This window comes from Lotus japonicus, chromosome 4 (genome assembly GCF_012489685.1).
Source record: "Lotus japonicus ecotype B-129 chromosome 4, LjGifu_v1.2".
NCBI lineage: Eukaryota > Viridiplantae > Streptophyta > Magnoliopsida > Fabales > Fabaceae > Lotus > Lotus japonicus.
Genome location: NC_080044.1, coordinates 2,360,532 through 2,381,782, shown reverse-complemented (window position 1 = coordinate 2,381,782; position 21,251 = coordinate 2,360,532). Strand labels below are relative to the sequence as shown.

The window sequence follows — 21,251 nt, the reverse complement described above, 5'->3', positions numbered from 1 at the left end:
CCCTGTCCAAAGTAGGGGAAATGAAGTTGAGGAATATTGCAAATATGTTCTAATAAGTAAATCAGGTTAAAACAAGAACCCAAAAATGACACCTATCAAATCCCAGAAGATCCTAATAGCATTTAAGTTCAAATAACACATAAATAAGATGACAGCAACATGTCATTCACGTAAGAAACTCCAAAATCTACAACTCATCCGATGTAGGATGGTGGAATCTTCGAAAGCAATGAAACATCTCAATAAAATTACACTTTGATTTTCTCATAGGTATTAATCTCTTGAACCAAACATTTTCAATTGGCAATCCACACATTAAGAACATAATGCTTCCTCGAGTATGCTTCTCATTTTTTACACCATGAGCTTTGGGGAAAGACCAAAAACCAGCGAGTATTATAGAGGGCTATTTGGCTAGGCAGGAGTATGGAGCATATGATTGCACAGGAATGAAGTTGTGTTTAAGGAAGTACAGGTGAATCCAGATGCTGTTATTGATCTTATTAAGCTAAGATCATGGGTCTGGTTTCGATCAATGTCCAAAAAATTTAGATTTTCTTATTATGAATGGAGAAGGAGCCTGGTATCTATTTATCTGGGGCATAATGTGAATGGAAGTGTATACATCTGCATTCATACAGGAATTAAAAAACTAAGGTAACTAGAATGATAAGAAGCGTAGAGTAGTCATATTCCACATTCAAGAACATGGTTAGTACGGAAAGTAAATATTCTATTCTTAATGTTCAGGAACAACATTAACCACTTTCTCAAACTAAAACAGTGTAGTACCTCAATATCTAAAGATCTAGTTAATAAAAGGTCTTAGCTCATACTGAAAATATTTGAATGGTCTTCATTTGTTTTTATCAAAATTGTACAATCTTTCATGAAGCAAAGCAAAAAGCACCGGAACTCAACTAGCTTGCCACCACCTACAATAGCAAATACCACAACCAAGGTATCAAAGCAGTTAGTCATACAGTCCGGAGTTCATACTTGAGAAATTGCATGATGACAAAACAGATAAACTGCAATGTTAAAGGTATTCCACGAAATCGTTTGATCTATGGACTACATCGTTGTAGTAAAGGCCGTAATGCCAGAGGAATCATTACCGCAGGGCATAAGATAAGGCCAATCAAGTGTTTATAAGGGTTGTGCAAACCTCAACTCTTGAGCTAGCTTTTGTGGTTGAGTATAGGCCTCCCAATTTCTAATATGGTATCAGAGCCTATCCTAGATCCATTTGTTGTGGAGACCTCCCATTATTGGGCCACCCGTTGTTAATCCCACGTTCCAGTCTGTTCAATCCTGGACGTGAGGGGGTGTGTTAGAAGTCCCACATTGGCTAGAGATAGAGCCAAGATAAGCTTTATAAGGGTAGTGCAAACCTCAACTCTTGAGCTAGCTTTTGTAGTTAAGTTAGGCCTCCTTCAGGGGTCATAAGCGTCTATACCGTAAAATCGATTTTCGACGGAATGAAAAAAACATATATGGGAAAATTGTAACCAAAGATAAACTGCAATGTTAAAGGTATTCAGCTAAAACACCCCGATCATCAATTGCCAAATGAAGTATGGTAAAAAGGAAAACAACAAATAAACAGATTAAGGAAATAAAGGATTACAATACTTCATTCAAATTAAAAACTTCTTGAAGCAAGTTCCAGACTTGATATGCTCAAGATAAAGAATGCTATAAAGAGAAATACTCAAACCTCTCTATGAATAGCCAAAGATTCTCAAATATAAAGCGCTTATGGATGTTGAACACTAACAACAACAACACACCAAGTCTTTTCCCACTAGGTGGAGTCAACAACATGAATCAAATGACCGCATAATGCTTTGTCATGTCTCAAGCTAAAAGATGTGATGTTCGCCTCTAAACCTCTCTTAATGGTTTGACCTATAGTTTCTCTTTGATTTGTCTCTATCTCTATATAGTATGGACCGTTTTCAACATAAAACTCATGGTACATTACCAGAATAAATACTGATGCATATCATAAGCAATGGCAAGATACAACATAGGAATTCATGTTGGAGATAAATGAGATACCATTACCATTCTCTATTGGAGTTATATGTGACGCTTACTCCCGACCTTTCCCTTTCCCTTGCCACGACGCTTGGTTTTAGCTATTTTCAATTTCTTTTTCATTTTTCGACCAAGAGGCTTTAAGGAAGCCATACTTTTACTTCCGTCAGCCATCTCCACTTCTGGAAAATTAAAAAACGCAAATACAGGAAATTTCATTAGCATCCAAGACAACCTAATTTCAATACACATCATTAAAAAATGTAAGAATTCGGTATTTTTTTTTAACAAAAGCAAATTTCATTACCCAACACATAAGTCTTCACACAAACATTTAATTGATGCTCAAAGAGATAACACATAACAAGCAGAGTAAAGTAACAACATTTTTTACACTTAGTTCTAAGCAGCATATAAGATTATGAGTGTCAGTTCCCCAATTAGCTTAGTTCCATTTTAGTTTAGAAGAACTGAATCTACACTATTTGAGTCAGTTTGGATACTAATCAGAAAGTATGAAAACCAAAAAATAACCAATCCCGAGACATGTTTTGTTCAGAAAACATAACCTCGGGTCCGATTTCATACTTTCTGACGGATATCCAAACGGATTCATAATTTCCATGCTTACTAATGTATTGCATACAGAAAAAACAACATTGTCACAACTAGTATTAAGAACAACTAATCTGTACAATGCATTTTGAAATATACACAAATTAGCATTCTTTCATGAAAACCAACACAGCACAAGATAAGAACTTCACATCAAAATTCACATCAATCCACAAACCCCACATGAAAAAAAGAGATAGTAGGGGATACCCATGGTGGTGTCGATGGCGGAAGTGGAAGCTTCCATGGCAGTTACTGATGGGGTTGGAACCACAAGCTTAGGTGCAGCAAGAGCAGCTTGTTGAGCAGCAAGCTTAGCAGCTTCTTTCTTGTCATAGAAAGGCTCAACCATCTCTCTTCGAATAGCCCTCAGCCTCTTCTCCCTCTTTGATCTCATTGACTTCGCCATTTTTTACAAGCTGCAATTCAGAGGGTTTCAAATTCATCACTAGTTGAATTGAATAAACAGGAAATTTGAACACGACAAACATGTAATGTAATGCATCTTGAAATATAAGAGCAAGAACATGAGGATCAGTGTCGTTTGATTACCTACCTGTGTTGTGTTTGGTTTGAGGAGGTAACAGACGAAGGAAGCAAAGAACGAAGAAGTGGCGGTGGTTGAAGAGAGGTTTGTGTTGGTCGAAACTCGAAACCTAAATAAGGCAGAATGAGTTTTGGGTTGGGCTTATTGGGATGGATCTCTCCCTCATGTCTGGTTTTCAAGGCCCAAGATTGCTTCTTGTTTCAAGGCCCAAGATTGCTTCTTGATTTTGTAAACTAAACAATTTTTTTTAAGATGTCCTCGAATAACATTTCCGAAACAAGATTCTTGGATGTCTCTGTAAAATACAAAAGTCATGTGCTTTCATTAGTTCTTCCATAAGGGATTAAATGATGGACCTTCATGGCAAACCTAAACGACCAAGAACTCTAAGGACCTCCTATAATTATGAGAAACGCGAATGACTAACTAACCCAACTATTTTGAGACTATATGAGTGTCTTTTGCATATACGCTTACTTGTGGGAGCACCCTTGACTGAACATGACTCTCTATTTAAAGAGCAATCATGCTACAATAGTCCTACGAACAACACACTTTTATTACCAAATACAATTTGCTAGTTTTAATAAATTTGTGCGAACATTGAACCCAAACTTTGACCAAATAACTATAACTTCAATAATTCATTACACACCTTGTTATTTATTCTTAGCATTTCACATTGAACTTCATTTTAAGTTCATGAATTCTCATTGCTTATAAACTCACTTAAGTGTGAGAGTGTCTTATGCTGGTATCTCTGACGCCTGCAACAAGCACCACCACACTCACAACTACTCTTGGCCATGCTCTCTTGCAGAGACCGAGAAGGTTATCCAAGTCTAATCTCAAAAAGAATAAATATAATCCTTTTGTATATAAAAATAAAAATATTTGAATAAAACAAATTAAAATTATAAATGAAAATAAAAATAAAAATAATGCATTAGATATAACATATGTTTTCCAAACGTACAAAAAAGAAAGAAGATACTCCATCCGCTCCTTTTTAAGTGTCGTTTTAGCATAAAACTCTTCAACCTAGATAGTGGATTGTTAGAGTTTTTTTTTTCTCATTCTACCCTCTCACATCTCAGCCATAAAGTCATAAAGCTCTCCAACCAAGATAGTAGATTGTTAGTTTTTTTCCCACACTCTCATATCATCAAATCATTTACCACCCTATTTCAATCATAAAGTCATAAAACTCTTCATAGTTATTGAGAAATGAGTATTTTATGGAAAATGTGAAGTGAAGTTATTGAAAACGTAAGGTATAATTGACAAATTATAACCTTAAAACTTCAAAATAATAGTTAAACAAAAATAAAAAAATTCTTCTAAAACAACACTTAGAAAAGGAAGAAAGGAACAAAGGGAATATAACAGAATCGGGTTCGTGGTTGATATATGGATCCTCATGGTACAATTTGAACCTTAATAATTGGCACCTATCCATATCCTGGATTGGGTGAAGATGAGTTCACTAGCACCATTTTCAGCAACTGGAACATGCCTCACTTCCCTGCATCCCCTTAACAATTCATCACCGCCAAAACCACCACCTCTGACTCTGACTCCTATAAAATGTGCTGCTACCCAACTCCAACCGCCAGTAACAGCTCAAAAAGAGAGCCAGTTCAAGAGAAGAGACGCTATAGGCCTTGCCTTGAGTGTTGGCATTCTTCAAGCTTTCTTTCCACCAAAACCAGCTTCAGCAGCAGTGGAAGCACCACCGTGTGAATTAACAGCAGCTCCTTCTGGCCTCGCTTTCTGTGATAAGCTTGTTGGCACGGGTCCTCAAGCTGTTAAGGGACAACTCATCAAGGTAAAATAACATTGTACTATTATACTTAGCATTCATGGTAGCATTGCTCATTCTAATGTACTCTTGTTTGGCATTGAGCAATGTTTGTTCTCCCAGGCACATTATGTAGGGAGATTGGAGAATGGGAAAATTTTCGACAGCAGCTATAATCGTGGCCAGCCACTCACATTTCGCGTCGGTGTTGGAGAGGTATGTGATGACAAACGCCTTAGTGTCTGTTTGGATACAAGTTAAACCTAAAGTGATAGTATTTTTTTAATCCAGAGATTTTTGTTCACTAATGTATTGAAGTGAGTGCTAGTGTCCATTTGCATTCGTGTCCATGCCTATCTAAACATAGGCGCTTATACTTTCACACTTTATCAGCAGTGATATGCAACACAACCCAAATAACAATTTGTGTTTTGTCTTTTTGTCTACTTTGTGCATTTATCATGTGAAGAGAGGTGGAGGAAGGTCAAAAAGAACATTGGAACACATTGTTAAAAACGATCTCATTGTCAATAATATCCCACAAAATTTTATTTTTTTATCAAGCGGAGGTGTTGCATTGTGTGATTCATATAGCCAACCACACTTAGTAAGATAAGGCTTTTGTTGTTGTTGTTGTTGTTGTTGTTGTTGTTGTTGTTGTTGTTGTTGTTGTTGTTGTTCATTTTAACATTGTCTTTTGAGGACTTGGCCTGAGATAAGTTATAGAACACCATGTACAAGATTGGCATTGTAGCATTTTGATTGAGGAGTGGCATTACAAGCATTCTCCTTTCTATTGATAAAACAAGAAAGTAGTGAATAAAGCTCTTTTGGGGTTATATTAATGAACTCAGAAAAGGCATCCACTTCTATTTAATAAGTACTTCACTGTAAGCCACATATGAATTCTCTGCTATTAGAATTGCACGCAATTATTGCAGTCAGCCACTTTGAGTCATTGGATGAAGATCAGATGACTGTCGAATTTGAGCGGGTCTGATTTTCATCCAACAACTCAAAATGGTTGGCTACAATGTCTGCATGCACTCTTGAGTGCAATCAATCCAAATTCATGAATAATACACTTCTGCACCGTACAGCTATGCTCAGGATTAAAATTTGTGCATGAATTATGATAATAGGTCATCAAAGGATGGGATGAAGGCATTATAGGAGGTGATGGAATTCCACCCATGCTTGCAGGTACTCTTTCTTCATCATTCTAATTTCTAAACTCATTTTTATTTAACATCTTAAGGCAAGGTAAGAATATTTACTTACTCTTTTGTAACAACATAGGAGGCAAACGTACACTGAAGCTTCCTCCAGAACTTGCATATGGTTCAAGAGGAGCTGGTTGTAGAGGAGGTAAGTACTTTTTTTGTGGTACCAACCATTTTACTTTGCCATATTATTGCAAATTTATACATATGTTTCGTGTGAAAAAGAAAGATAAAATTTTGTTTGCTCTTGGTTATGAATATGATGCAGTATGTGGAAGTAGTTCTTATAAAGATAATGATAACGTTTTATCTTTATTTGGTGTTAATAGTGTCACTCTAGGATGAGGGACAGGACTGTTGGTTACTGTATTCTAGGATCTAATTTTCAATATATGGATGTTGATTGTGATAGTTGTGGCTCTAATTGAATTTGCGGTGAGTGACATAACAATGCAGAATAGGAGTAGAGAATGCACTGTGTGGGAGCTCTATGTCTCTCTGTTTTTCCCCCTTTTCACTTAGAAAAGCTGGACAATAAATATGAAAAACTGTTCATTCATTATGAGGAAAAAGAATACAAATGTTAGGACTTAGGAGACACGTAAAGTTTTTATTCTATAAAATCTTTACTTAGTATTACTAGCTAGTACTGACAGATCTCTTTAAACCTATATGGACTTGTTAATATAAAATTTGAATGACCTATTTCTCAATTATATTGAGAAATTGGAATCCTTAAATAAAGTTCCTTGGGAAAAGACATCTGAGAAAATCATGTCAAGACATACTCATGCTTTGATCATAAAAACATGGAGACTGTATGTCTGTAGAACAATAGTGAAACACTGAAACATATGTACAGCAAATTCTGTAGAGAAGCGTGAACCAAATAAAGCATGAAAATCTGCAATAAGCTAGAAATGTTTTATTTTTATTAATGAATCTAAATTAGTCATGTTCCCATAGATGCTTAGCAGTTGACTGCAATACTAGTAATCTAAAGAACTATGCATTGCGTTTTACAACTTCTTTTCTCATGAATTTTCCTTTTACCATTTTTCTTAGCCAAGCAGAAATTTATACTTAGTTTGATGCAGGTTCGTGTGTCATTCCTCCTGATTCGGTACTCTTATTTGATGTGGAGTTTGTTAGCAAAGTATGATTTACAAAGCCATGCGCAGCCAAATTACTTTCCTTTATCTTGAGAATGGAGCTTAGATTTGGATTAGGTTCCCTGCAGGAAGGGATACACTATATCCATGCAATCACACAATCTGAGTCATCCGGTCATGATCGTTCGGTTCATATATTTCATCAAGATCGGACCATAGATATAAGTTTAAAATCTGAGCTGGCCGATCTTGATCCGATCGCTCAGATTGCGTTATTGCGTGAATGTAGAGATTCCTGACAAATCCATTTCCCTTAGATTTATATTGTTTTCCCTCTGTTGGTTATATATTTGATGACTGTGATATTACCTATATTACACGTAAGAACAGTTTCAGCGTTCTTATATCTAAAGTTGAACAAGAGAGTAAAGAATTACCTGATAAATTCATGACTGATTAGTTACAATAAAGATTGATGAACCACTCTTTTCGGTGTAGACACTAAAATATATGAAGAGAAATAAATGTGATATGTGATATGTGATGTGACAATAAGAGAACGATAAAGAGAGAAAAAAATGTGTATATGAGTGTTGTTCTGTTTTGTCACTTTGTGGTACACGTGGCTGGATTAGTTAACATGTTGTGTATAAACTCTGCAGTCATGACTTGATAAACATAGAAATTGGACCAAAAGTTGAACTGTTATTAGCTCCAGTAGAGAAGCACTTTAAGACCACTCCTCCAGTGTTGAAATGACCCAATAAAGAAAACATAAAAGGAAAGCTGTTAAAGCACTTTGAGTGCTTTTTGCAAAGCAGGAAACCAGTTCTTTCATCTCTTTTTATTGTTTGACAAACATCTCAAGAGCCTTAGCCTTAAGAAGCAGAGAAGTTGAGTCCTTGTGATGAATTAAAGTGAGACAAGACCCCTACAACCAAAAGGGAAGGGTAAATCCTGTTCTGGTGCCTCCATATAGCAATATAGACAATACTGTTCAAAATTAGTTCACCAAAGAACCGTGGTGTTTTTACTTGTTATAAAAAAGGTAACATTTAGGCATTTAGCATATGTTGTTTAACATGAGTTCTTTATGTGTTAACATCAATTTGTAAAAAAATTCTTTTAATTTTTAAACCAGATTTTTCTGAGTGTATGTTTTGATACATGAAAGAAAACCACGTGAGTCAAAATCATGATGAACAGAAACAACTTCTCTTACCTTTCGTGGTTATTCATCGTGATTTTTTAGAATGTATGTTCATTTTGTCCATAATAGACAAACTTATAAAGTATCAAAGTTTGCATGGGATGTCGTCTCAACACAACTTTGACAAAATGCATACAATGTGGGATGCATTTTATCACACAAATGTTGTAAAGGTAGAATTCATGGTGATTATCACTTCGTAATCTTGGAAACTTTATCCAAGATTTTGGAATCATAATTATAGAGTGCACTATTGGAGCTACCAAAAGTCCAAGATGCACACCATCTGCTAAACCAGCAAAGCAAAGAAAAATCAGCCAATAATTGTAATTAACTTTGTCCTTTTCTTATGATAAATGAAAAAGATATACAGGGTAAGTAACTACAAGAGCATAGAGACACTGGATTGCCAGATACATAAAAATTGAGCCATTTTGCCTTGGTTTGCTTTAGTTTTAAAGGAAAGGGACAAAGGGTACTATGGGAGTTACAGATAAAGTGATGAGGATATTTTTAATTTTTGGTTCTTGATGAAGAAGGATATTGAACCCTCACACAATACTTTGGATGCCAAATCCTTATGAACTTTTTCACGCAAAACAATGGTGGGAGAGGGAGCTGTGAGGCTTCTTTCCAACAACTCCATTTCCCTTTTCATCATTGTGTGCAGTAACCTCCTCGTCATAAACAAAAGCACCCAAACTAATTGCCAATTTGAATCATCATGCCCAATCCCTCATTGCTTTTTATCCAATAGCATAATATAATCATTACAAGTATAGAATCTCATATTCACACACCCCCTCTCAAGTTTAAATCATTGGTACATGATCATGCTTCCAATTTCAGAACAACAATGTGAAACTGAGATCACTTCACTAGATATCAAACCACTTTGAAGCCTTAGAAATCCAAATTAAGCTAAATCTTTTGCAAATGGATAAAACAGAGAAAAAAGAATAGGAAAAACCTGAAAGCCATAAAGTGGTAGTAATATTTCTTATGGATCTTCATCTTCTTCTACAACTCAATTTACCTGTTTGAAATAGGATTTGGACCACTTGGAACTTCATGGTCACTTGCATTGAAGATCCTGTTTTGCAATTGCATTGGTGGTGGCCTTGGAGATCTAGACCTTCCTCTCTTTGGACCCTGCATTTGATCAGGAACATGAATACCTTTGGCAGCTTCTTCTTCTACTACAACATCATTCTTGGAACTTTGTTTGCTTCCTTCTCTGGTTGATGTAGCTACTATGGTTTTCTTCTTCTTAGCATCCTCTTTGGTAGAAGATAAAGGGTCTGACACAGTCATAGTGAAATGAGAGAATAGGAGCAAAGAGAAGAAGAGAGCCATACAAGTGGAGAAGGGAGATGATGATGATGATGTATCACAAGCCATGCAAAAAGAAGTGTCTTATAAATAAAAATCATCCAAAAACCATTGTTTGCTAGCTTATATGAGGGAAGTGATCAACAAATTAAAAGGGACAAAGGCTGTGTACCAGAATATGCAAACATAATGAAACTTTTTGGAACTCGGTGACAAATTAAGAGAAGGAATTGTTCTTCTGGGGAAGATATATTATATATAAGGAAAGAAGATTAACTACATATAGAAGAAGAGAGAAGGGAGAAAGTGTCGCCTCTTAAAATTAACTAATATATCAAAAGGTAAAGCGTGGATTGATGAAAACTTCTGCATGGGAATACTGAACCTCCTTTGTGACGAGTGGCAAAGTGATCGCAACTATATATGGTACTCATGGCATCTAAAGCTAAAGTGAACAACTAGTCGCACATGATACCGGGCACACACACAGCCAATGGTGGTATCTAATTATATAGGTCCCTCTCCTCTTATAATAGGAAAGAATTTTGCTCATGTAGTATTCAACATGTAATTTGTAATTCCCTATTTATCTATTTATAATGGGTTCACTAACTTACCCCATGGGGTTCTCTAACCTCACCTTAGGTGGATCCCGTTTGCGTTTAAGATAAAAGGATTACGAGTACTATAACACATTTCTTACTTTTTTTTATGATGTGCTAAACTAGTCATTGGGGTATGTTAGACTGTCCCATTTCACTACAAGGAAATATTGATCAACTTCGGCCCAAGATTGATGTCGTGTAGGAAAAAGCGGTGCTAGCTCTAATTTAGCGTTGGTGTCGGGGCTCACATAGCTGACGATACGCTTTTGCGTCACTTTAGGCGACTCTAGGCCAGCGCAACTCACTTGAAACTCACTACAAGAAAGAGTTTATCTAACGTCTAAAATTTGCATCCTCCACGATACCAACCCTAAATTTCATGCACTAGAGTCGGCCTAACCAAAGGTAATAGTACAAAATTAAATTTCATGCACTAGAGTCGTACTAACCGATACTAAGTTGAGTTGGTTAGGTTCATGCTTCAGTTCTTTAAGGTCTAGTTTGAATCATGTTGAAAGTGCGCTAGCAATGCACCGCGTAAGAAACACACCTTTAATTTTTTTTTAAAGATCTTTACGGATTTTATAAATATAAAGGTAGTCTGAATAGATGTTAAGATAGTGAGAATAACGATTCTCAAACGTGAAAACATATAATATTATACTGTGGATCACTAATTCTAAATTGAAAGGCAAAGTCATAGCTCTTCAGTTTGAGATATGACAAGAATAGTGTTAATACTGCAGTAAAGAAGGGTGACAATTACAACTTCAGCAAATAAGCCATTAAGTTGTCATCCCATGTTACAATTACAAACATTTCAGAAAGTGTTGCTTCATGAATAATGAGTAATTCTTGTTTGCTTTAAGAATAATGTCAAAGCTGATAAAAGTGTGATTTCAAATATTAGTAATATTCATGAAAAAAGAAAGCAAGACAACAAGAGCCAAGTACAAATCAAAAATTGTTCAAAGCAGAAACTAGGAGATATCAATAAGCATTGATGGCATTACAGTTGGTCCTGATTTCCCCTTCATCTTCCCCCGTGAGAACTTCAACATCGCCAAGCTTTGCCATGGACACTGCAAACTGGTGTGTGAAAACGTAAGGGGCACCAGCAAATGCAGAAACAATAGGAGAAGTCCTTGGATCAGAATACAACAACTGATCTGTGGATAACAATCCCATCTTCTTCTTGAGATTGATGTAGTATACAGGATCAAAGGCTCTTGGAGTAGTAGCATCAAGATCAACATACTCTGAGGCCCATCTACACTTTCTTTGCAAGAAGTTGAGGTACTTGGGAGCTATGGAAGGGTCAGGTTTCCCAGTTCCATTGTAATTGTATAGTCTATATTGAATTGATCCACATGAAGCCCTTCCAATAGTATGAGCCCCTATCATATTGTATATATAGTAAGTTTAGTAACAATTTAAAAGGAAAACTTTGAAGGAAAAACACTTTTCTAGGCCAAAAAGCAATGGCTTCTACAATTACTTCTAAATTTAAAATCAATTATGGAGGGAAATTTATGTTAGTAGCCTTTGGGTGACATAATTGATTATGAGAAAAAGTAAGTTGATCGTCCAAACATGCTATATGAAAATAAAGGCAAATTGATCCTGACATACGATTATAAGTCGAGTGAGTGATCAACTTAGTCTCTGAAAGATTTTGCAACTGACAAATTATTGTTGAGACGAAGGAAATCCATTTGAAAGTTCTTAAATGTGTAAAATGTGAATCAAGTTTGTCCATGTGACCTTTGCAAAGACAAACTTAATTGACGTTTTAGTTGATCAAATTTGAGGTCAGGAACTAAATTACACATTCAGAAACTTCCCTACATATTTCCTTCTTTCCTATGACTAACTTGTCAGATACAAAATATTTTAAGGACCAAACCTACCATTCTCTCACTATAAGTTATTTGTCACATTTTGTAAAGGGTATTTTACTTCTATACCAACACAAACACACCCTTAAATTATTCAAGTAGTTTTTACCTGAAAGAACCACCAAGTCAAGCACATTTAGGCCCTTGGATTGGAAAAACTCAACCAAGGAAGTAATGTTTTCATGACCCATAGGCACCATTTCAGCTTCCTTGGCAATGGAGACCAACCCATCTTTCCTTCCATAAGGAACTGGCCAATATGGACCACCCAACTTAACAGTGGCATCCCTGGTAGCAGCAGTCAGAATGTCTGCACAAGAAACTGTTTTTGGGCAATGCTTCTCCAGCTCTGCCTTAATATCATCAATCACATCAAATCCTCTCAGTGTCTTGCTTGCCTGTGCTGACCTCTCACTTCCATCATGGTTCAAAAGAATAGAAGCATCACATCCCTGCATGAATATAACCCAATTGAGTAAAACTACAAACTTCACAAAGAATCAAAAATAGCCTCATTGCTAGAGAAGAATATATTGTTAGTAATTTAATTACCCTGATTGAGCAATCATGGAAATGTAACCTTAGGAGACTAGCTGCTAAAGTGTAATCCTTATGAATCCATTCTTGCACTTTCCTGTTTAGGATGGATTCAAATTGTGGACAGCTTTTTTGGTAGTGACCAAAGGATAGGAGATTATCGAAGTTGTTTTCCTCTAATGTTGGAACTTTGAGAGTGTAAATGGTTTCCCCTGGGAAGGAAGTGATTGGCTCATCAAAATCTTCAGGAGAATGTGGTGAGGCTAAAATAGTGCAAGGAAGCAAAAGAATGAGCAATGAGAAGAGAGAATTAGACATGTTTACTCTGTGTTATTAACCACACTGGACACCAGAAAGTGGTAATTGAGAAAACTTGGATAGGGGTGTAGAGTTTTGGGTGATGTATATATAGAGCAAGAAAATTTTGACTTCAAGATTATGATTATTTTATGAGGTTGGGCAACGTGCGGTGCACCCATTGAAACATAGAAGACATGTTAGCATGTTGCTAACAAGTTCAGATCATTGTATGATTTTTTATTGATCGTTTCTGCCACTAATTTTCAACGTATCTAGTAATGGCTGCTCATTGCATACACTTCATCTGGTTATTCATTAAATACGTTTAATTGATTTAAATGGTTTTGCCATTTTGGGGGTGTATGCAAGTTTTTTTTAATAAGCCATGGGTGTATGTTGGTTGACATTGAATCAAGGTTTGCTAATCAAAGTACAGAAACCAATTTGATCAAATAAAAAGTACAGAAACCAAAAAAAGAAAATTATCAAGGCATTCTTTATTTTTATTTTAAAAAAATTTAAAATAGTAAAAAGTAAACTAACCATTAAAGACATTATGTTACTAAAAATCTTCCGTTCATTTTCCCCTTTTGAGCATGTGTACAAAAAAAATTTGATCTTCTAGTTTGTTCAAAGTTCAAACGACCACTTGGCTTATTTTTGTCATCATCCGTTCGAATAACTACTCGACTAAGTAATCGAAGTTGAGGTCAAGACCATTAAATACAAGACTTTCATTCTTCTGATCTAGTGCTCAACAAAAGGCTAAATTGTTAGTCTGTGGTCGAGTTCACCTCCTTGAACAATTTGACCAATATAAAGAGTAAGCTAAGCATTACTCCTTTTATTCACTTATTTCTCTTATAGACTTTGAGTTCCTCCTTGTCTTTTATCTTAAACGGACTTGAACGTTGAAATGTTTTTTTCTAAGTATCCCCTTCATAAATTATCAGATAAATATGGTAATATAAGATGAAGGCAAGTGTCGTTCTTTTTTTCTTTGGTCCAAGATGAGGGTGAGTCCCTAAATAAGGCATTTCATGTCACTCAACCAAACCTTGGGCCATTCAGGCCTCACATTGAGTGATCAATGGTCGAGGTATGATGTATGTTGGTCTTGTAGATGGTGTCAAACAGTCTACCGAAATCGAGTTCAAGCTTTCCCAGCCCTTTCTCATCTACAGACTCCTCTAGTGTGTACTACTGAGTGCGGTTAGTTTGAGAAATTCCTACCTCTACCTATTTGAGATGTTTGAAATTTACAAAACTCTTTGAACATCCATAAGAGAAAATTATATTCCCACTTGAATCAAGACATAACATTATCTGTTCAAATAACCATCAAGTTAAAGTACTGCCAGGAAGGAACAATGAATAAAGCAGTTAGGTAACTAATTCTTTATAGATACATCATAACAGACACTAGTAATTACTTACCGCTAACGATCATGAGAATTCATGCCACTATTCTGTAGTAGCCCTCGCAAGCGGGAGAATGAATGTTGATCATTCACCCCTAGCTTGGAGAGTGGAAGAAAAAAGGACTGAGGATTCTACGGTTTAGTTAAGATTGTCAAATAGCTGAGCTGAGGCAGAAATAGTCAGCAAGTGAACTATACAATTTTGTTACATGCTGTTATAACATATTAGAACTTGATTTGCAAACCATACTTGAGAAAGACTACATACATGGAGAACTATGTAATTTGTAGTTAAGATATTAAAGTGTTATATAACATATGATTTTTGAAGCCAGAACAAACTGCAGATGATGAGTGTACGAATTCATATGCTCTGCTGATGAGTGTTTCCATGTAGTTATCTCAACATTCTTTGTTTTTCTCTCTCTATATTGTTATTTTCTTTTCTTTTATGGCTGATTTAGTTACAATTAGTTATGTATCACAATCATATTAACCCTTATAAAGCTTAATGTTCAGCATTATTGAAACTCATGATCTGGAGGTACAGAAGTGTTATATAACTCAGCATTAGAGATAATAGAATTTAGAAATAAATGATTGACTTATCCATCCAGATTAGATTTAAAATTCCCCTTTAACTTTGGATTTGCATGGATGGACGTAAACAGACTAAGAGTATAAGAAACATTAATTAACAGTTCTTTATAATTGTTTATGACAACAGTACCATTATTGAGTAAGGCAAACAGAGAAAAGCATGGCTTTTCAAGGAGTCAAAAAGGTTACGTGCACCTAATTACAAATGATGAAAAGGTACAATAGGACATCAGGTTTGGTAATACAAACCAAAACAAATGACAAAAAATATGTAACTCATTTGATTTTTTTCTTAGTCCTAGCATAAACTAAACAAAGTTCTTCATTTTATTTTATGTCATTAGCTAGACAAAACAGCTGCAGAATGAGGGTTAGTTGAAACTTAAACAATCTACCTGACTTGAGTTGAAGTGATAATGCTCCTTTATTGTTTGTGGGAACTCCTACTTGTTTGTTTATACCAGCTTCTTTTTCGTAAGAATCAAATCTAATACACAGAAGTTACTCATAAAGATTTCCCCTAAAATTGACATAGAAGAGTTTGTAAACATGCACTTCATCAACTTCCTGTATGTTTGGATATCAGTTAACTGCAATATGAATTGACTTTCGTCGTGATGTTTTATTTCAACGTGAGTGCTAATGTTCCTTTACACTAATGTGAAGGTTTCGTACCTTAGTAGTAAAGCATGTAAATTGGAAAGTACAACCAAGTCAAATTCCTAAACTCAAATTAACAAGTTCTGAAAAGGGGTATTGAACTGCTCACTTTCTCATTAGGGCCCTATTCATGCTCATCTACCACACTTATCAAGCAAATCCGCTACAACTATTCCTCTGAGTCACCCAACTCTGTCTTTTTCCTTCCCTAATCCCATATCTTCTTGACTTCATAATATTTGTCAATTCCTTTCCTTCTGAGTCTCAAACTCTGACCACTGTTGCATTACATCATATTTCCCATGCTGTTTTTCTCAACCTTGTTGACCTTCATTTAAGCACTTCCTCCCCTCTCAGAATAACAACTCAACATTAATGCAAAACTTGTTGCTGTTCTAAGTTCTCAACTTCTCATCTACACTTGCTCATCTTTCATTTGTGACCATTTCGATGCTTTTCAGCAATACACATGCAGCATGTACCAACTCATCACTCATCTTCAACTCATGTCTCTCCATGCAGCTTTCCATCTACTCTGCATACACATACACACCCTTCAAAGAAGATCATAAAACCATACTTGTAGCCAATTAAGAACACTCTTTGGTTCAACTTGAAGCCAAAGAATCCTCACTTTCATCCAAATGGAAGCAATGATGAGAATTTCAACACTTGTAGTTATGCTCCTTGTGTGCTTTTCTTCTATACAACTAGTCCTTGGCCATGACCACTTAGACAAAGAAACAACTTTGAAAGTGCTTTTACAAGTGAAGAAGTCCTTTGTGCAAGACCCACAAAATGTTTTGAGTGATTGGTCAGAGGACAACACAAATTACTGTAGCTGGAGAGGAGTGTCATGTGGATTGAACTCAAACACAAACTCAAACTCTTTGGATGGTGACTCGGTTCAAGTGGTGGGACTCAACCTTTCTGACTCGTCACTCACCGGGTCAATATCACCTTCACTCGGTCATTTGCAAAACCTGCTCCACCTTGATCTCTCCTCCAACAACCTCCTTGGTCCCATTCCACCAAACCTCTCCAACCTCACTTCCTTGGAATCACTGCTTCTCTTCTCTAACCAGCTCACCGGTCACATTCCGGCCGAGCTTGGCTCGCTGGCGAGTCTCCGAGTCATGCGACTCGGTGACAACTCGTTAACCGGTATGATTCCCGCGTCCATTGGGCACCTATCTAACCTGGTCAGCCTTGCTTTAGCTTCATGTGGACTCACCGGGTCGATTCCACCTCAACTCGGTCAACTCAGTCTCTTGGAGAATCTGGTTCTGCAGGAAAACGAGCTAACGGGTCCGATTCCAGCCGAGTTGGGAAACTGCTCAAGTCTCACCGTCTTCACCGCTGCCAACAACAAATTCAATGGCTCAGTTCCGAGTGAACTGGGTCAACTCAAGAATCTACAGCTTCTCAACCTTGTCAATAACAGCCTAACAGGGGAGATTCCGAGTCAACTCGGTGACATGACTGAACTCGTTTACCTGAATTTCATGGGTAACCAGCTTGAGGGTGCTATTCCACCGTCACTATCTCAACTGGGTAATCTTCAAAATCTGGACTTGTCCATGAACAAGCTCAGTGAAGAAATTCCAGATGAGTTAGGCAACATGGGTCAGCTAGCTTTCATGGTTCTGTCTGGAAACTACCTCAATGGTACCATACCAAGAACCATATGTTCCAATGCAACAAGCTTGGAACACTTGATGCTATCACAAAATGGACTAAATGGTGAGATTCCAGCTGAGTTGAGTCTATGCCAATCACTGAAGCAACTTGACTTGTCCAACAATTCACTCAATGGGTCCATTCCTCTTGAACTTTATGGGCTACTGGGGTTAACTGATCTCTTGCTCAACAACAACACCTTGGTTGGTTCCATCTCTCCCTTCATAGGGAACCTCAGCAGCTTGCAGACACTTGCATTGTTTCACAACAATTTGCAGGGTTCTCTGCCCAAAGAGATTGGAATGCTTGACCAGTTGGAACTTTTGTATCTTTATGATAATCAATTATCAGGGGCTATACCTATGGAGATTGGTAATTGCTCAAGCTTGCAAATGATTGATTTTTCTGGAAACAGTTTCAGCGGCGAAATTCCGGTCACTATTGGAAGGCTGAAGGAGTTGAATTTGCTTGACTTTAGGCAGAATGAGCTTGAGGGTGAGATTCCTGCCACTTTGGGTAACTGTTATAATCTTAGCATTCTGGATTTGGCTGACAATCAACTCTCTGGTGCAATTCCTGCAACATTTGGACTTCTCAAGTCATTGCAGCAGCTCATGCTCTACAATAATTCTCTTGAAGGTAACCTTCCTCACCAACTGATAAATGTAGCAAACTTGACCAGAGTGAATCTTTCAAAGAACAGATTGAATGGCAGTATAGCTGCATTGTGTAGCTCCGGATCGTTTCTTTCTTTTGATGTTACCGACAATGAGTTCGACGGTGAAATTCCGCCTCATCTGGGAAACTCTCCCTCCCTTCAGAGACTAAGATTAGGTAACAACAAGTTTTCTGGTGAAATTCCAAGGACATTGGGGAAAATCCATGACCTGTCACTGTTAGACCTCTCAGGAAACTCACTCACTGGAACAATACCAGCTGAGCTTTCTTTGCGCAATAAACTGGCTTACATTGATCTAAGCAGTAATCTTCTTTTTGGAGGATTACCATCATGGCTTGGAAGTTTGCCAGAGTTGGGAAAGCTCAAGCTCTCTTCCAACAATTTTTCTGGACCTCTTCCATTAGGCCTATTCAAATGTTCCAAATTGCTAGTTCTATCTCTAAATGACAACTCTCTCAATGGAAGTCTCCCATCTGATATTGGCGATCTTGCATCCCTTAATGTCCTCAGACTTGATCATAATAAGTTCTCTGGATCAATCCCTCCAGAGATAGGTAGGTTGAGTACACTTTATGAGCTGCACCTCTCCAGTAATAGCTTTAATGGTGAGATGCCAGCTGAGATTGGAAAACTTCAAAATCTCCAAATTATTTTAGACCTCAGTTACAACAATCTCTCTGGTCGAATTCCGCCTTCACTTGGGACTTTGTCAAAGTTAGAAGCACTTGATCTTTCCCACAATCAACTCAATGGAGAAATCCCTCCACAAGTTGGTGAATTGAGCAGCTTGGGGAAGATTGACCTCTCTTACAACAACCTTCAAGGAAAATTGGACAAGAAGTTCTCGCGCTGGCCAGATGAGGCGTTTGAAGGGAACTTACATCTTTGTGGAAGCCCTCTTGACCGCTGCAATGATACTCCCAGCAATGAGAATTCAGGCCTGAGTGAGTCATCAGTAGTGATAATTTCTACTATTTCAACATTAGCTGCAATTGCACTATTGGTACTTTCAGTGAGAATCTTCTGCAGAAACAAGCAAGAATTTTTTAGGAAAAACAGTGAAGTGACTTATGTTTACTCTTCCTCTTCATCACAAGCACAGAGGCGGCCACTTTTCCAACTACAAGCTTCTGGAAAGAGAGATTTCAGGTGGGAAGACATCATGGATGCCACAAACAACCTAAGTGATGACTTCATGATTGGTTCGGGAGGTTCAGGGAAAATCTACAAAGCTGAATTGGTTACTGGAGAGACAGTTGCTGTCAAGAAGATTTCATCAAAAGATGATTTTTTGTATGATAAAAGCTTCATGAGAGAAGTTAAGACACTAGGGAGAATCAGGCATAGGCATCTGGTGAAGCTGATAGGATACTGCAGCAGTAAAGGAAAAGGAGCAGGTTGGAATTTGCTGATATATGAGTACATGGAGAATGGGAGTGTATGGGATTGGCTTCATGGTAAACCAGCCAAGGAGAGTAAAGTAAAGAAGAGCCTTGATTGGGAGACAAGGTTGAAAATTGCTGTGGGACTGGCTCAAGGAGTGGAGTACCTCCATCATGATTGTGTGCCAAAGATCATTCACAGGGACATCAAAACCAGCAATGTATTGCTAGATTCTAAAATGGAGGCACACTTGGGAGATTTTGGACTGGCAAAAGCTCTCATTGAGAATTATGATGACTCCAATACTGAGTCAAATGCTTGGTTTGCTGGGTCTTACGGCTACATGGCTCCAGGTATTGATCAAACTGCTGATATCTTCAATTGTTTTCTGTCTAACTTCAATCACTGATCGAAGTTGTTTAAATTTGGCTTGTTTTCAGAGCATGCATTCTCCCTGCAGGCAACAGAAAAAAGTGATGTTTACAGCATGGGAGTCGTTCTTATGGAACTTGTTAGCGGTAGAATGCCAACAAGTTTTGGACCAGAGATGGACATGGTGAGATGGGTGGAGATGCATATTAAAGACCAGGAGAAAACATGTCCTGAGGAATTGATAGATTCAGAGCTGAAACCTCTTTTACCTGGAGAAAACCTTGCTGCATTCCAAGTACTTGAGATAGCCCTACAATGCACTAAAATTACACCCCAGGAGAGGCCATCTTCAAGGAAAGTATGTGATCTTCTTCTCCATATATTCAACAACAGAATGGCCAAGTTTGAGAAGAAAAATTTGGATCGTTACAAGTGAAGTTATAACCAAAGGACTGAAAGACTTGGGGTCCATGATACTTCTTACTTCATTTATTGTTTTTCTTTTTCACATTATGTAGATTTTGTGTAGATAAACACTGGTACAGTACCTTCAAGAATCATTGTGAATTTTTTTTTAAATCTTCTAAATACGAGACAACATGAAAGGATATGTTTGGCTCACAAAACTACACACGCCGAAAGTTATAAATAGAAAGCTGACCTGAAATTTGATGTCTTAGTTTTACATTTTTCTTCTAAATGTTCATATTTTCCATTTTATCCTTTCAACAATACTGAACGTAAAATAACTGATATTATGTAATTTAGTTTGGCAAATTGTCATTAAGAAAAGAAATGCTCGAAAGAAAACTGATAGGTTCGCAATTTATAGTACTTATAAATGTTGCAATTTTAATTAAAAAAATTGTAAGAAAATGGCTTGACAAAAAGATGAAAGATAAGTACTGAGCCACCATGAAATATAGGAAAATGTTTCTTCTAGACCCAATGAGAGATGGAAATGAAGTGTAAGGAAGAGATGGAAAGTGAAGGATGTGATAATGATATACCAGTAAGGAAGGTAGAGACCAAAAGATAAAGAGTGGTGGAATCCAAATGCAAGAGAAAATGTATGTGGAAAAAATCGGTTGTAATTTGTAAATTATAAAAGATCTTCCCAAAATCCACCACTGACGTTAATGGATGCTTCCACACCAGGACAACCAAAAGTGCCATTCCCATAAAAAATAATCTACCCATCAGCAAAACTCTCACTCAACATAACTTCAATGT

General features: G+C 37.0%; 4 protein-coding genes across 5 annotated transcripts; 2 read left to right on the top strand and 2 right to left on the bottom strand.

Annotated features, from left to right (window-relative positions):
* Positions 1-667: 667 nt before the first annotated feature.
* Positions 668-3,346, bottom strand: LOC130709881 (uncharacterized). Of its 2 annotated transcripts, none has more exons than XM_057559013.1 (4): positions 3,215-3,346; positions 2,869-3,077; positions 2,071-2,225; positions 668-935 (listed from the first exon to the last, which is right to left on the bottom strand). In XM_057559013.1, exons 2-3 carry the CDS (start codon positions 3,065-3,067, stop codon positions 2,086-2,088), a joined length of 339 nt encoding a protein of 112 aa, XP_057414996.1. In that variant the 5' UTR covers positions 3,068-3,077; positions 3,215-3,346; the 3' UTR covers positions 668-935; positions 2,071-2,085. The 2 variants fall into 2 exon arrangements, with proteins under 2 accessions (XP_057414996.1, XP_057414995.1); XM_057559012.1 differs by having other exon boundaries at positions 3,211-3,311.
* A 1,260-nt stretch (positions 3,347-4,606) lies between these two features.
* On the top strand, positions 4,607-7,811 carry LOC130715644 (peptidyl-prolyl cis-trans isomerase FKBP13, chloroplastic-like). Its single transcript, XM_057565759.1, has 5 exons — positions 4,607-5,033; positions 5,130-5,222; positions 6,149-6,209; positions 6,306-6,374; positions 7,327-7,811. Exons 1-5 carry the CDS (start codon positions 4,683-4,685, stop codon positions 7,389-7,391), a joined length of 639 nt encoding a protein of 212 aa, XP_057421742.1. The 5' UTR covers positions 4,607-4,682; the 3' UTR covers positions 7,392-7,811.
* A 3,571-nt stretch (positions 7,812-11,382) lies between these two features.
* On the bottom strand, positions 11,383-13,302 carry LOC130715769 (peroxidase 7). The gene is made up of 3 exons (XM_057565889.1): positions 12,939-13,302; positions 12,496-12,838; positions 11,383-11,885 (listed from the first exon to the last, which is right to left on the bottom strand). The coding sequence occupies exons 1-3, from the start codon at positions 13,239-13,241 to the stop codon at positions 11,479-11,481; spliced, it is 1,053 nt and encodes a 350-aa protein (XP_057421872.1). The 5' UTR covers positions 13,242-13,302; the 3' UTR covers positions 11,383-11,478.
* Positions 13,303-15,860: 2,558 nt separating this feature from the next.
* Positions 15,861-20,597, top strand: LOC130710486 (LRR receptor-like serine/threonine-protein kinase GSO1). Its single transcript, XM_057559771.1, has 2 exons — positions 15,861-19,999; positions 20,087-20,597. Exons 1-2 carry the CDS (start codon positions 16,549-16,551, stop codon positions 20,452-20,454), a joined length of 3,819 nt encoding a protein of 1,272 aa, XP_057415754.1. The 5' UTR covers positions 15,861-16,548; the 3' UTR covers positions 20,455-20,597.
* Positions 20,598-21,251: the final 654 nt, after the last annotated feature.

Bases quoted from the DNA above. Each gene is read 5' to 3' on its own strand.
- LOC130715769 (XM_057565889.1), bottom strand. From the start codon at position 13,241: ATGTCTAATTCTCTCTTCTCATTGCTCATTCTTTTGCTTCCTTGCACT. The intron at 12,839-12,938 runs GTAATTAAATTA...ATATTCATGCAG, and splicing joins TCCATGATTGCTCAATCAGG to GGATGTGATGCTTCTATTCT. The intron at 11,886-12,495 runs GTAAAAACTACT...ACAATATGATAG, and splicing joins TGACTTGGTGGTTCTTTCAG to GGGCTCATACTATTGGAAGG.
- LOC130709881 (XM_057559013.1), bottom strand. From the start codon at position 3,067: ATGGCGAAGTCAATGAGATCAAAGAGGGAGAAGAGGCTGAGGGCTATT. The intron at 2,226-2,868 runs GTATCCCCTACT...TTAATTTTCCAG, and splicing joins CGCCATCGACACCACCATGG to AAGTGGAGATGGCTGACGGA.
- LOC130710486 (XM_057559771.1), top strand. From the start codon at position 16,549: ATGGAAGCAATGATGAGAATTTCAACACTTGTAGTTATGCTCCTTGTG. The intron at 20,000-20,086 runs GTATTGATCAAA...GCTTGTTTTCAG, and splicing joins TTACGGCTACATGGCTCCAG to AGCATGCATTCTCCCTGCAG.
- LOC130715644 (XM_057565759.1), top strand. From the start codon at position 4,683: ATGAGTTCACTAGCACCATTTTCAGCAACTGGAACATGCCTCACTTCC. The intron at 5,034-5,129 runs GTAAAATAACAT...TTGTTCTCCCAG, and splicing joins TTAAGGGACAACTCATCAAG to GCACATTATGTAGGGAGATT. The intron at 6,210-6,305 runs GTACTCTTTCTT...GTAACAACATAG, and splicing joins AATTCCACCCATGCTTGCAG to GAGGCAAACGTACACTGAAG.